The 15,527-nt window shown below is 39.1% G+C and overlaps 1 protein-coding gene across 1 annotated transcript in view; it reads left to right on the forward strand.

Annotated features, from left to right (window-relative positions):
- Positions 1–15,527, forward strand: part of LOC306878874 (uncharacterized protein) — a gene marked incomplete at its 5' end in the record, with an annotated part of 64,538 nt that overhangs the window by 44,760 nt on the left and 4,251 nt on the right. The window contains 17 exons of the mRNA XM_079431453.1: positions 221–367; positions 1,110–1,340; positions 2,206–2,399; positions 2,778–2,905; positions 3,263–3,432; positions 4,336–4,515; positions 4,697–4,831; positions 5,483–5,626; positions 7,191–7,429; positions 7,740–7,899; positions 8,384–8,551; positions 8,641–9,025; positions 9,230–9,381; positions 11,463–11,583; positions 11,683–11,846; positions 14,600–14,851; positions 14,933–15,121. Of these exons, the coding sequence (XP_079287579.1) occupies positions 221–367; positions 1,110–1,340; positions 2,206–2,399; positions 2,778–2,905; positions 3,263–3,432; positions 4,336–4,515; positions 4,697–4,831; positions 5,483–5,626; positions 7,191–7,429; positions 7,740–7,899; positions 8,384–8,551; positions 8,641–9,025; positions 9,230–9,381; positions 11,463–11,583; positions 11,683–11,846; positions 14,600–14,851; positions 14,933–15,121 (3,159 nt within the window). The remainder of the gene's footprint in view (positions 1–220; positions 368–1,109; positions 1,341–2,205; positions 2,400–2,777; positions 2,906–3,262; positions 3,433–4,335; positions 4,516–4,696; positions 4,832–5,482; positions 5,627–7,190; positions 7,430–7,739; positions 7,900–8,383; positions 8,552–8,640; positions 9,026–9,229; positions 9,382–11,462; positions 11,584–11,682; positions 11,847–14,599; positions 14,852–14,932; positions 15,122–15,527) is intronic.

A 15,527-nucleotide genomic window follows, 5' to 3' on the forward strand; every position in this document is an offset into this window, starting at 1 on the left:
TACTCTGTCTAACTTACAGTTTTTCCACACTTCCGCAGTTCTACCGCAGGTCATTCTGGGGACAAAATGTAACAGTTAAACTCCAGTGCTATTAAACAGCTCTGCAAACATATTTTACTCTAACCGCTGATTACAAAATAAATGCTGCATACGTGAACTTGGTAGCTAATGATTGAATGTAGCCAAACTTCCAACTGATGTTTGTATTGCCTCCCTATAGGCGGAGGCCCAGAATGCTGAGCAGGAACTGGCGCTCACTAAACTACGAAGTGAAGATGCAGGGCTACAGGACTCCCTGGTCAAGATGGGAGCCCTGAGTGAGGGATTGGCTAAAGATAAGGTCGAATTGAACCGGCTTCTCTTACAGGTCGGGGTCATGGAACTGGATAGTGTGCTAAAGTATTAAATCTTGAATAATCTCTCGGTTTTTTATAGTTAACTCATTCAGTTCAACAACTGATCATTTATTAAAAGGTTAGTTCACCCAAAAATGAAAATTAGCCTATGTTTTACTCACCCTCGAGGCATCCTAGGTGTATAAGACTTTCTTCTTTCAGACGAATCCCATGTGGGTGGGTGTTTCTGTTTAACAGCCCAAAAAACGTTAAATAAAGAGCCCATCCATAATAAAACAAGCCTCACACGGCTCAGGGGCTTGAAAAAGGCCTCCTGTAGCGAATCCATGCGTTTTTGTAAGAAAATTTTTGAAATATGGATATTTTCTTACAAAAACGTATGGATTCGCTACTTATTTGACGTGTTTTGGACTGTTGAACAGAAACACCCACCCACTGCAAAGCTTAGAAGAGCCAGGACAATTTTTTATATAACTCCGATTGGATATGTCTGAAAGAATAAAGTTATATACACCTAGGATTGCTTAAGGGTGAGAAATAACAGGCTAATTTTCATTTTTGGGTGAACTAACCCTTTAAAGGAAATTATTTAAAGCTGGCTGACAAAGGATGGTCCTGGTGTGGATACCAACACGCCGACATCCACATCACAATATATGATTGCGACCAGCAAGAGTGGTCTTTTCAACATGGTAATCGTCCTGTTATTTATTCTCAAAAATATTGTTTTTGACCTACTGTATCTTCTCCCAGGTCGAGGCCGAAAAGGCAGAGCTTGGCGAACGCAAACGGGACGCAGAGCTAGAGCGAGCAGCAACCAGAGAAGAGCTAGCTCGACTTCAGCAGGAGCTGTTAGACCTTACGGCAGAGAAGCGTGCTCTGGAGGCCTCACACATTCATCTTCAAGAGAGCCGAGTGACCCAGGATGCAGAGTACAACCTCCTACAGAGGAAGAAAAGTTCAGCCCTGGAGCAACACACCCAGGTCAGTCACAAAATGAGGGGGCGTGTGCCTCATTACCCAGCATGATTCACAGCTCTCAGCTGTGCTCTGATGGGTCTTGTTGTCACATTAAAAAGCCAAGGGAAGATATTGGACCCATCTGCCGTGGTACTCAACACCTTCCTCTAAGAGTTCCATATATGAATCTTGGCCCAAGCATGTGTTTTATGAGTGGCAAAGGAATTGAATGGGGGAGGCAAAAGTCTCAAAAGATCTTGAGTACATATTAAGGACAGGAAGACTGGAGAGATATTACAGACGGGTAGTATCAGAGTGAGAGAATGAGTGAAAAAAGCTGTAAATCACAAGCTTGATCTGTCTGCTTGCAGCTTTGCAACAGACAGTGTGGAATTCATCTGCTTTTTTGTCTACACCTACAGTCATGTTTTATTGAGGTGTCCCTATGTTAAAACTGTAGTGTTGTCATAAATCACTGGATCTTCATGTAATCTCTATTTTTACACAGTCTTGAAGATATGTTGTAAATTATTAGTACAGTATATTATTTGCAACATTTCCTTGTCCATTTCAATTGTTGCTTTTTCAGTTGACCTGCTTGGCAGGAAAGTGAAATAAAATTTCCTTTGGTTTGTTAGCAAACGGTTTGGTGCAGGCTCAGTGGGCAAAGTTTTAACATATCAGGAAAATATTTGGACAGCCTGCTGTTCCTAAGTGGTCAGTTACTGGCATAATCTAGGATCTCACGTGTTTTGACAAATCACCAAATGATTAGATATCATCCGAGTACTTGATTCATAATCCTGATGTTGATCTACTATCGACAAACACTGGGTATATGTGAACATTCAAATTTATGCTTCCATGTACACGTGTGTGATTTGTGTAGGTCAGTAAGCAGAAGCAAGCCCTGCAGGAACAGTTGAACACATGTCATAGAGAAATGGAGTTGAGTGCTGCCTCGCTAAAGAAGACTTGCAAAGAGAGAGATGAACTGGCAAGAGACAAATCCAATCTCACAGTGCAGCTCACCTCAGAGCAACGTAAATCCAAGGCCCTGGCCCAAGACCTGGCCGCTCTGCGGTGAGTCAATGTGTGTTAGTGTTTTACTGCGAGTAGGATTTGGTGTATTAATGTGTTTATATGGGCTAAGTGTTTGTATTTATGTTGGAATTCGAGGTTGGCAGGCAAAGTAAAACACCTGTGTTTTCAGCGAGTTTTTTGAGTAATTATCAATTGGGCCTTTTCAATCATGAAACTCTTGCGAGTTTCACTAAGTCTTTTCTGTGAGAGAATCACCGTGAGGTTAATCCTGTGTTTTGCTGTGTAAATCATCTCCAGAACATCTCATCTGTCTTGAATGATGTTAGCTAAAGAAACAACCACTTAAAGATGTTCATTAGCTTCACAAAACACAACCTGTTTTTCTTTGTATTCTCTCTTCCTTTTTCTTTTGCTCAGGGCTGAGAGAGAGTCTCTTGAGTCAGGCCTGTTGGACAGACAGGAACTGGCCTCGATGCTTGAGACTGACCGGGCTAGGCTAGTGGGAGAGAATGCTAGTCTACAGCAGGCTAATGAGACTTTGACACGTGAGTGTCTCTTCAGGCAGCCTCTATTCCTCTCTCGTTGACTTGGCTGAACCCACTGGCCATTGGGCCCCAGCTATAGTCCACAAGGGGCCCATATTTTACCATCGGACTGGGGAACAGCTGAGGGGTCAGCCGAGGTTCTCTCTAGAGCTTAACAAAGTCCCCTCACAGATAACATGTACACACATGTACTATTTATGTGCTGGTGCTGTCACTATATATTGTTTAATGATGATTCCAAAGAGCATTATAATTTCATGTTTCCAGCATGTTAGAGCTCAGTGTGTCTCCAGCGTATATTTTCATTACAAAGCATGTTTCTCCTTAGTGTATATACTTGCTGTTTCCTTTGCACAGGTGAGCTGTCTAATGTTCACAGTGAACTAGAGCAGCAAATGTCCCGGGCTTTGCAGGAGAAACAGGCTTTAGAGTTGAAGCTTGCTCAGGTCGAGAGAAACGCACAGCAAACCCTCATTACAACACAGCAAAGCCATCAGGAACAACTGCATACTGAGCGAAAGCACAAGGTATAAATGAAATTTTGAGATAAAGGAACTGTCCCTAACACTTGTTGTGTTATTGCTAGGAGTATAAATATTTGGTTTGACAGCAAATCAATTAAATTTATAATTAATTTGATTTGGTTCAAAGGTTTTTTTCCATACAAATGAGTCATCCTTTAAGTCATATTTCTAGACTGATGCATATTAATCTACAGGCTTTTGAGGCATCAAGAAAATGTGTAAATTCCAACTGGCAAGGGCTGTCATGTGCACATCCATAAATTCACAACACCTTAGAGTTTCCCATTTGACATTTTAGATTTTAAAATCCTATGCAGTTGCTATATGCCCTTTTGCTGATCCCACAAACCTGCACTGATGCAAGTTTCACAATGGATTATTACTAGAATATGGCATTAACCACTTTATTTTTCAATGTGGAAGTGGCAATTTTCTGTGAATGTGCAAGACTTCTGATTCATTAGCTGTTATACAGTAGGTAAATAACTACAAGAGTAACAAAGTGCAGTAAACAGTAAAACATGAAACCATTTGCACTTCAAATCCAATGTGTTTTCAATATGATAATAATTAAAATAATATGATGACAAATAACATATTGCAACATCAAACAGCATAACAGTTAGAGTTTTGTACAGTTAAAATAACTGGAAGTGGCTGACAACAAATTGTCATAGAGTGAATTACTATACCCAGCATGCAACACAACTCAGTATTCATTGTGTGTTTATTTTTGACATGTATACTGCCATAGATTTAGTACTATCAGAGAAATTCTGGCAGAAGATGCAATTGAAATGCAATAACCCTTAACTGTAAAACTCTCCTGAGGTTCAAGAGAGTATTTGGATGCTTATAAATTTTTTTTTTTTTTTTAAACACATGCACCTGTCTTGTGTGTCTCAGGAGCGCATGTGTGCGGAGTTGTGTGCACAGAGGGAGCAAGCAGAGTCGCAGCTGCGGGCTGAGTGCAAGGAGCTGCGCATGCAGAGTCGCAGAGTTCAGCAACAGCTGCAGGAAGAACTGGCCAAGCTACAGCAGCACTGTACAGAATCCCTGCTGCAGGCCGAAAGCCATAAACAGCAGGTGTGTGTGTGTATTTGTGTCTCAGAGGAACACAGTCAAAACCTTTTGACAACTTCCTTTCAATCTGATCAAAAGGCATGTCTGTGGCCCCGTATAGCCTTAAACCATCTGCAGTCAGAACATGGGGCAGATGGCATCACTGTAAGTTGGTTCTACCACTTTGACTGTTCTTGATTGGCAGGTTCTATCTGAGAAGGAGGCAGAGAAGGCTACTCTTACTGAGCGCATAATTACCCTCGAGCGTGACATAGAGACAGCTTCCCTTGAAAAGGATCGTATGCGTAGAGACTTCCTCAGCAAACAGGAACAGGACAAGGTATAATAAATCCAAATATGTCTGTGGATCATGTTTTGTCTATATTAGATTAGGGCTTCAAAGTTAACACATTAATGCATGAGATTAATTGTGCATTCATTTTTAAACACATTCATTAAATTTGATATTAAAATCTACAATCTGTTTGGAGCTAAAGAACACATTCACACACTGTTCCATAGCGGAGCATGTGTTTCTCAGTAAATTATGAAAATAAACAGTTTATTGTTTATTGTTCATTTGCATTGTTCCCAGGGGAAAAAATAAATAAATTAAGTGCATTTTGCTTAAAACAAGTAAAATTATTTTCCAGTGGGGTAAGTAAAATATTCTTAAAACAAGAGGATTTTACTTACCCCACTGGCAGATAATTTTACTTGTTTTAAGCAAAATGCACTTAATTTAGTCACCCCCCCACCTGGAAACAAGACTAAATATCTTAAGTAATTTTGCTTATCTAGTAAAAGTATCTTGAATTAAGAATTATATAAATATACTGTATATTGCAAATAAATTTTAAAAAGTCAGCTTTAAAAAGACATTGTTAACTACAGAAAAATTATCCTGGGTAAATATATTAATCAAGTGACAGCCCTAATTTCATGCATCACGTAATTGTATTCATTTTTGTCTCTCCCTCTCTCTCTGTAGGACACAGTTTTAGGGTTGCAGGCAGAGCTTCAGGACCTACGGTCTCATTTCGAGGAGTCTTTGAGTTCCCGTGAAGTTTCGGAGCGCAGCTTAAATGACCAGATCAGAGAGCGATCTATGCAGAGGCAGGAGTCTCAGCAAGAGGTCACACAACCAGAGATTTTACATTCCAGTTGTTCAGTCACAGAAACAAATTTATCATCCATAACACAAAAAACCTACAGCCCAGGAGAGCAGTAAAAATTGTGTTTGTGCCAGTGCCAAATAACCAACATTATATATGTTAGGAGGTGAGTTAGTTTATGTTGGGCCGTGAGGCCTGTTGGAGTCTAACTTGTACCTACAAGGAGCAGTCTTGGGGAGCGCCATTTAGCACACACTTATGTTGAACTTGGCATTAGTTGATGTGTATTGAGCATGCTCCAGGTGCCACCAGTTTGATGTTTGTGCTTGTATCCGTGTGTGTACACTTCTGCCTTTCAGGCTAAAGGTCAACCTTTGGAATTGACCTCTGCACATACTTCAGGCCACAGATTTAGTTGTTTGAACATTCTATCTCCAGGCACACAGAGTGATATGTTACTCAGTGGCTGTGATGAGAACTTCATCTCTAGGTGAAGCTGTCTACTCACCAAGATGGATTCTCTCCTCCTGTTTGATTATTTTCAATAAACCTCCTCCAGCTTGCCCTGGTCAGACAATGACAAACTACCAGTGGTGAGAGGGAACGATAAAAGCCAGTAGGGGAGTGAAAAGCAAAGGCTCTCTCTGTGATATGAAAAGGAAAAGTTGCAGTCACAAATAAGCAGGTGCTCAGAAGTTTATTTTTTCCTGTTCTGTAATGAAAGTCGTCTCCATGGAAACACCGCCCCCAACTCTTAAACAGAGGTCATCTCAAACCCAACACTGTCCTACTAACCCAACCCCCCAATCAATGAATTAAACCAGTGTGGGCTTGGCATGGGCTTTTCTTTTACATTAAGATTTATGAGAAGAAAACATCTTGTGTGGCCACGGAACTTAAACACACACATAAACACACACACACACACGCATATTTCTCTTTAACACAGCAGCATCTACACAGGCTTGTACACACTGCTGATGTTTCTCATCATCACAGCTGTGTGTGGCAGTCTTTGGAGCCTGTCCTGTCTTTCTCTGTTTTTCTTCTCTCTCTTTCTCTCTGCATTCTGGCTGCATTTTGGGGGAAAAATGCACCGTAAAATGATTAGCTGTAGCCAAGCAATTACCAGAATGTGGGTCATATTCCTGTGTGTTTACATGGGCAAGGAGTTTCACCCTGAGCATATCTGATGAAAGCTTTTGAAAATTTGAACCATTTCACATGCACTTAAAACACATTTTTAAGTGCAAACAAGAATGTGCCCTGAAATCCGGCGTTGAAAGGAGGGCAGAACTCTTTGGATGAGTCTGATACTCACCTGCTTTGAGAAGCTGAATGGAACAAGGCAGTGGAATTTTACTAATAGGCTGTTTCCATTTCATTCATCTCATGGAAAATAAAGTTGAATTGTCCTCAGCAAAACAGTGCCACGTAAGGAATATGACTGTTAGAAATCTTCACTCCCTTTATTTTAGATAGATAAAGTTACACCATTGCACTCAAACTATGACTCATCACTCTTCTATTTACAGAATCATTTGGCTTCATTTAATCTTTCCCTCTCATCTCTGTCTCTTTCAGGTGGAGCGTTTGAGAAGGGAACTGAGTGAGGTGGAGGAGAGCAGGGACTCTGGCCGTAAGGAACTGATTGAGGCCCACCGAGAGCTGAGGGAATGTTTGCAGGACAGGGACGCCCAGCGGCGTGAGGGCTTGGAACTGAAGAGAGCTTTAGGAGATGCTGTGAGAGAGAAAGAGGCCATCCAGGCTTCCAATCATGAGCTCCGAACAGCTGTGAAGAGAGCCGAGTTTGAAAACAACAGGTATAGCATATTGGACTTGTTTGAAATGTTGATACCTTTTGTATTACAAACCCGTCCCCTGTTAGCTTGGCTATGTAACATCAGATGAACACTGAGATGTGATTTTAAGTGAGCGTAAAGAAAAACAAAGTAATTTCCTCTAAAATAGTAGTATAACTATATAGTATAACTTAAATATCAGCAAAGGAGAACAAATGTCTTTTTGGGATGTCAAATATTCCCTGTAAGGCTCAGTTTCTTTATGGAACAAGGAATTAGCTTAATTAAAAATGTATTAATCGTCCTTGTTTTTCTTTTACTTTTTTATCAGTTTGAAGCGTGTGGGAGAAGAAAAGGATCAGAGGCTGGCAGTGTTAGAAGAATGTAAATCCTCCCACCAGCAGGAGGCGCTGAAGCTGAGAACCAACATGCGTGAAGTTGAGAAATCTCGCTTGCAGGCACGCAGGGAACTGCAGGAACTGCGCAGACAGGTCAGGGCCCAAGAAATCAATTTTTTTTTGGTAACATTTTATTACAGGGACCAATTCTCACTATTAACTAGTTGCTTATTAGCATGCCTATTATTAACATATTGGCTGTTTATTAGTAGCCTATTATAAAGGACATATTCTGCATGACCATATTCTACATCCCTAATTCTTTCTACCCAATACCTAAACTTAACAACTACCTTACTAACTATTAATAAGCTGCAAATTTGGAGTTCATTGAGGCAAAAGTCATAGTTAATGGTTTGTCAATAGCGAGAATTGGACCTTAAAATAAAATATGACCAGTTTTTCTTTTATAGTCAGTGCCTTAACTTTATGCTAAATATCAGCGTGTCAACATTTTTCAGGTTAATTTGTTGGTAGTCTAGTCATACACTGTCTAGCTGTTCAGCTGTCTAGATTTTTGTATACAATGCAACCATTTTTTAAATAAAATAAAATAAAAAAGCATGTGTCTGAGCAGGTGAAGACATTAGAGGGTCAGTGCACTCAACAAGGGCAAGAGTTGAGTGACATGCAGGCCAGACTGACCCAGGATGAGCATAGAGAGGAGGAAATGAGAAAGGAGATCTTTACTCTCAGACAAAGAGTATTGGAAAGTGATGCTGGCAGAGAGGCAGCTCTGAAGGAGGTACACCAAACAAACTGGCATAAATACAGAATCCACACACACATGCAGTAACAAACTTAAACTGTTAGAACTGATCTGTGTGTGAAAAGGCTGCAGGCTTGCAGCGACGTGTAGCAGAACTGGAAGAAGTGCAGCGCCAGGAGAAAGAGTTGCAGCAACAACAGGAGGCCAATCTTCAGGAGAGCCAAGTGAAGCAGCGTGAGGAGGTTGCTCGCTTGGAGGGGGCACTGCAGGAAGCCCAGGCCCAGCTCAGGGAGCTTGGGCTGAAGGTGAGTCTAGCAGAGGCCCAGGCCCAAGGGCTGGAAGAGCAGCTGGGACAGAATGACGCCATACGGAGAGATCTTGAGCACAGGTTGAATGTTCTCAGTTCTACCCTGAGACGCACACTTGGAAGCGGACGTGGAAGACGTTCGCCCGCACCCGGGGAACGCGGACGGAGTCCCTCACCATGGAGAACTCGATCACCTGTGAAAGGTAATGCATTTTCAGTCCAATAATGAATCAGGTCTCTGTAGCAAAGGTTTGTTAAAGGTGATGAAGAAGACAACCACTCTTATATTACCAAGAATTATTTTCTTAAAATCTAAAGGTTATTAAACAATGTGCTGCTCTAACTTACATGGTGTTCTAAGTTACTTGTGAGAAGAATAAAATAAAATCTTCTGTGTAAACCCTCAGGTGAACCCATGTCAGATGAGCCTGGGGTAAGTGGATTGCTGTTGTGTCCTTTATCCCCCTCCCGCGGAGAAGATGGAGAATTGGATTTGGACTCAGTTCACAATTTGCTACGCAACTTCCAGCTAGAGCTCAGGGACACACAGAGGGAGCGGGTAGCTGGCACCTCTACATTGCATAAAAATAGTCCACACAGCTATACTGGCATGCAAAGGCAAAAGACTGTAACTTAGATTTTTGTCGAAAATGAGTTATTGATATTTTTGGGACATACAAGACATCCTTTATCATGTACATAAGTATCTTGAGTCAATTTCGTTGTTTTTCAGAGAAAATAATGGGTCGTCTCAACCGTAACTTCAAAAAGCCCCAGAGAAACCAAGGCAGAACACTGTGTAACACCGCTTTCACTTTGTTTGGAACGCTCAAAATGAGTTACGGCGTTCTTACTTTGTTTAACTGTGCATCAAAATTAAGTTACGGTGCCGGCTTAGAGTTATACGGTGTTCTGCCTTTTTTACTGTCCATTAAAGGCTGCCGCATTTTAATTATGGTGCATACAAACAAATTAGATAGATCGTGATCTACCAAACAGCTCCATATAACAAAGCACTGTAAAGACTAGACACCTTGGCAGCAATACATAATCGTGAATAACCTTTAAAGATTTTTTTTTTCCTTTTTGTAATGCAGATTATTCACCAGGCTGTCACTTCTAGTTGGATGCGTGTGTACTTGAATGCCGTAGCATGTAATGTTAGCATGATCAATCATAAAATCAGTAGCCTAACAGTTTGCAATTAAATCCATATACTACCTTTTCTTGTAACCCATTAAAATCAATCCATGGCGCTGAACGTCGTCAGAGATGTTTAATCCACACGCATTTCTGAGCATGCCTGCTTGCTGGTGTTCACATAAATCCACAAGTCGTTCTTTTAGGTTAGGCTATTTCATTCAAGTCAATATAAGCAATAATGCTATGACTAGCATTCTTTTATGTTACTGAGCATAGCAAATAAATTGGTTGCAAAACGGTATCCACTCACGTTTAACTTTTAGTATGCTTGTAACGGTCAAAAAATATAATTAAAATTAATAATACAGTCACATTATTATATGCAATAGCTAATATGAGATAACCCATGATCACTAGATTTTATACAGGTGTTACTATAACGATTTTGTAAATGGGGATCAGCAACAAAATATTGATAATGTGGAAGTTACTGTCTTTTGCCTTGGTGTGACTTCTCACTTTTTGCAGACAATGCAAAGGCAGAGTACATAAACTTCAAAATAGGGGTACAAATCAAGTTTGAGCTCACAATTTTTAATGTAGATAATTTTCATTACTAAAATATCTAATTGCCAAATTTCCAGTGTCCGACCTATAATTAATTTGGCTGGACAAGTAAAAAACTTTAAAGTCATTTTTCTCAGTTTCACACTCTAGCGAGTTAAGGTCTTTTTCCTTTGTAGGGCAGTATACTAGTATAATTATGCTATTATTTCTCCTTCCGTGAACTGTTAACTGCTGTGCCTGAATTATTGAATCAGAACTGAGTAGAACATAAATCAGTCTGATTTGTGAATGAATCATTCAGGTTGTTCTTGTGAACTGGATCAACCAATTCTTTGAAAAGATCCAACTTAAAAGAATTCACTAATTCTGTGCTGTCATTTTATGAACTCATATGAAAATGCCAAGGAGAGCTAGGGTGGAAGTCAAGATTTTCAGTGAATAATGGCTTAAATTTTGGTCTGTTGTTTACAAAAAGCTCACATAAACGGCCTGTATTTATGATATTTTATAGTTGTTTTGCATTATTTTGAACCTTGAAAGCTTCTGTGTCCATTCATTGTAACTACACTGAAGAATAACTAGTACATTCTTCACAGTCTCTCCTTTTGTGTTCCACAGAAAACAAAGTCATACACATTTTTGGATGAACTAGTTAAAACATAAAAAAATAAACTGGACACATAGTACACAAAAAAACAACAACAACAACAACAAAAAACAAGATTTGTAGGATTTGACCTTAGAAATGTTTTTGTTTCTAAGGTCATGACCAACATGTCCATTTATGCCATAGACAAAACTAGTTTCCACAGTAAAAGAAATAGTGAGGGACACACAAATGGAGGATCTGAAATGACACAAGGTGTATCAATACCAATAAATATAAGAACATGAACATCCTTCTTTTTCTGTCTGAATGTGTGTTTGTAGGATGAGGCCAAAGCACAGGTGCATGGTCTCAGCAAGCAGGTAGAAAGCCTGCAAGTCAGTCAGGAAAGAGGCAACACACGTATACAGATGCTGACACAATCTATCAGAGAACTGGAGGAGGGTAAGAGCGAATTCTAGCCTGATACTTGGGTACATGCTACTTAGTGATGACCAGTTTGCAGCTCTGTTTTTGATTATTATGTGTGTGTATGTTTGCCAGGAAAGCGTGAGCTAGCCAAGCATTTAGATGGGACACAAGCATCACTCGCCTTACGGGGTGAGACGGTTCAGCATGGGGAATTACAGAATAGGATTATGAGTGAAGAGTTGGCCAAAATGAAGAACAGCCAACAGATAACTGAGGCAGAAGCTAAAGCACTGAAGGTTAACACTCATACATTCTACACTAAAACAAAGATTGTTTACATAGTTGAGTGCAACAGTGATCGGACACTTTTCATGACAGGAGATAAAGGGTTAGTTCACCCAAAAATTTAAATTCTGTAATTAATTACTCACCCTCATGTCATGGACCTTCATGGACCCGTAAGACCTTCTTTCATCTTCAGAACACAAATTAAAAAGTTGTTATTTTTGTTTTCCTTGCGCACAAAAAGTATTCTTGTAGTTTCATAAAGTTACGGTTGAACCACTGATGTCACATTGACTATTTTATAGTCCTTACTACCTTTCTGGGCCTTGAACGTTCTGTTCTGTTCTATAGTTCTGTTGCGGTCTATACAGGGTGAGAAAGCTCTCGGATTTCATCAAAAATATCTTAATTTGTGTTCCAAAGTTGAGTGAAGGTCTTAGGTTTGGAACGACATGAGGGTGAGTAATTGCTGATGGAATTTTCATTTTTTGGTTGAACTATCTCTCTAAACTAATTTTTAAAAGAAGAACACACTAAACTCGTGGTGTTGTAGGTCTTTCTTAAAACATGTAAGTTTTATCATTAACAATCTATGGGAAAAAGGGTTTTTTACTCCACTATCACCAGTGTTGGGGGAAATTACTTTTAAAAGTTATGCATTACAATGTCATGTTACTCCCTAAAAAAGTAATTAATTACGTTACTTATTTACTTTTTACTTTTCTTAGTAATGTGTTACTTTTGAGTTACTTTTTAAATCTGGGCTTGCTTGTTTGTTTTTAATATAAAAAGTTGCATAAAAGTTAAATGAATACACCTCAGGCTGAAGGAAAAGTAAATTCATGTCTGTACAGTAGAGGGTGCAGCTCAAACAAATTGCATGAAGAATATAACGCAAGAGAAGATAGTTCAACACTATTCAGCAATAACAAAAATGAAACACAAATGTGTCTTTTTGCTTAGTATGGTTGAATTGGATCATCGAAGGTTCATCATTTGCAAAGACATTGGTTAATAAAATGGTATTAAATACAAAAATTATATTTGTCTTATTTAATTTTTAATTATTGCAGGTTTGTATAATATTCTGAGTTTGCATTTGACTTTTTCTTCATTTTGAGGAATACTGAATCTGTTTTTGTGCAGGTAAGATGAGTAAATACATGTTCATATTTAGTCAAGAACTAGAGTAACATCATGTTCACACAGCACGCACAAAATGCCTCTGCACTTACTCCTGATTTTTCTCAGCATGGCAACACGAGAGTTGTCAGACGGGAAACAAAGTAACTGGTGTTAATTATTTCAAAAAGTAAATCAGATACTTCCTTCTAAATTAAAAATGTAATGCATTACTTTACTAGTTACTTAAAGTATGTATGTATGTATGTTTATGTTTATTTCATTCATGGATATTTTTTTTTTTCCCACAAAACTTACTTCATCATCCTCATTCATATAATTTATAAAACCATGATGAAAAGGAGGCAGGATGAAGAATATCTTATATTTCCTGCCCCCTCAAAAAAAATAAAAAAAAACACCAAAAAAGTCATTTCCAAAAACTCAACATATCAAGTCCCCATCAATACATGACGATAACAAATGAACAAACTAGAAACCAAAAACATCAACCCGACACAAATTCCAAAGCAAAAGCAAACCATGATAACAACCATCATCATCATCATCAATTTATATAAGTATTCATCCAAAGCAAAAGCAAACCATAATCACAACCATCATCATCATAATCATCAATTTCTATAAATGTTCATATAAATCCATTGTTTTCTCTTTAAATCCTTTTTTAAACTGAAATATATTTTTACATTGCTTTAGTTCATTTAGCAGAGAATTCCAAATTTTCACTCCCACCACTGAAGTACACTTTTGTTTTGCTGTTGTCCTTACAATTGGATACTTAAAATGTCCCTTTCTTCTTCCTTCATTTTCTATAAGGATAAACAAGTGTTGAAGGTTTGTGGGCAATATTTTATCTTTTGCTTTAAACATAACAATAAGTGTCCGTAATTCAACCAATTCTTTAAATTTTAACAGTTTAGAGCCAAAAAATAAAGCATTTGTATGCTCTCTATAATCTGTTTTAAATATAATTCGTATGACTCTCTTTTGTAATAAGAAGAGTGACTTTGTGTTGCTTTGATATGTGTTTCCCCACACCTCCACACAGTAGCTAATATAAGGCAACACCAGTGCACAATACAAAGTTCTCAATGCCTTATAATCTAACACATGTTTTACCTTATTTAATACAAAAATACTCTTAGATATCTTTTTTTGTATGTATGAGATGTGTGGTTTCCAAGTCAACCCTTAATCTAGTAGCACACCCAAAAACCTAATTTCCCTAACTTTCATTATTTTTGTTCCTGCTATTGATAATGCAATACTTTCATTTTTTTTTTATTACCAAAAATCATAAACTTTGTTTTCTTTAAATTTAATGACAATCTATTTATATCAAACCATTCCTTCACTTTAACCATTTCTTGTTCCATACTAAGTACCAATTCATTTAAATCATTTCCTGAGAAGTAATTTGATTACACAAATTGCAAGTTACTCCCAACACTGACTATGACAACATTTAATGTTGGTGCATTTTAAGTGGTGCACTTTCTTTCCCAGCACCTTAGTCAGATAAAACAAACAGGAATTATCAAGTGTCCACAATAAAAATCGTTGATGAGTTGCACCTCCAGTAGTCACATTATCAGTATAAATATACTGTTGTATTCAGGAGAAGCTGGAGCGCTCCCAGGCCTCTGAGGAAAGTCTGGAGGCTGAGCGTCGCCGTATGAAGGAGACCTGTGAGGCTACGGAAGCTCGAGCTGCCAGGCTAGAACTTACACGCCGGGGGTTGGAGGGAGAGCTGCAGCGTGCCCAGCTCCGAGCCACAGAGACAGAGTCGGAAGTAAGCTCACTGCAGGACCGCCTCAACAACCTCCGGAGAGAACTGGGAGACAGTGAAGAGCGTGCTGCCCTCCTGAAGGTGTGTGTAGGTTTGTGCTGTGTCTAAAAGGACATCAGTCATGTTTGAGTAATATAATGCAGCACTGTTGTTCCATTGTAGGTTGAGGGTGAGAGGTTGGCAACTGCCTTGGCACACACAGAACTGCAGGAGAGCCAGTTGAGGGAGAAACTGCAGTCCATGGTTGCATCCTTGACTGAAAGCAATGCTGCTACAGGAGCAGCACAGGATCAGGCTGCGCAGCTGCAGCGAGCTCTCACAGCCAGTGAACATGACCGGAAGATGCTGCAGGTTAGCATGAGTTTTATAACGTGCATTAGTTACTAGCAGACCATACTACTAACAGTACACAAGTGCTACAAAGAGCAAGACAGAAGACAAGCTTTAACATCTCAACAAGATTGAACTTCAAACATGTTTAAGCAAACTCTCTATTGAGGCTTTATTAAAACACTGTCAATCATTTTTCTTCATCATGAACTCACAAACAACCTTATTAAGTTCATTGTGGTTCAGCCACAGTTTTGATCTCAATTCACCTCAAGTTCATATACAGATTTAATTGAAACCTAACAGATCATCTTACTAGCATGGCCACAATGCGAAGTGATTTATGCTGTGGTTTCATAATGTTTCCAGATTTGGATTTTTTTTTTGTATTTACCTTTGCTGCCGCCTGTTCCCTGAAGTTGCTGGA

Source organism: Barbus barbus (genome assembly GCF_936440315.1).
Source record: "Barbus barbus genome assembly, chromosome: 13".
Taxonomy (NCBI): domain Eukaryota; kingdom Metazoa; phylum Chordata; class Actinopteri; order Cypriniformes; family Cyprinidae; genus Barbus; species Barbus barbus.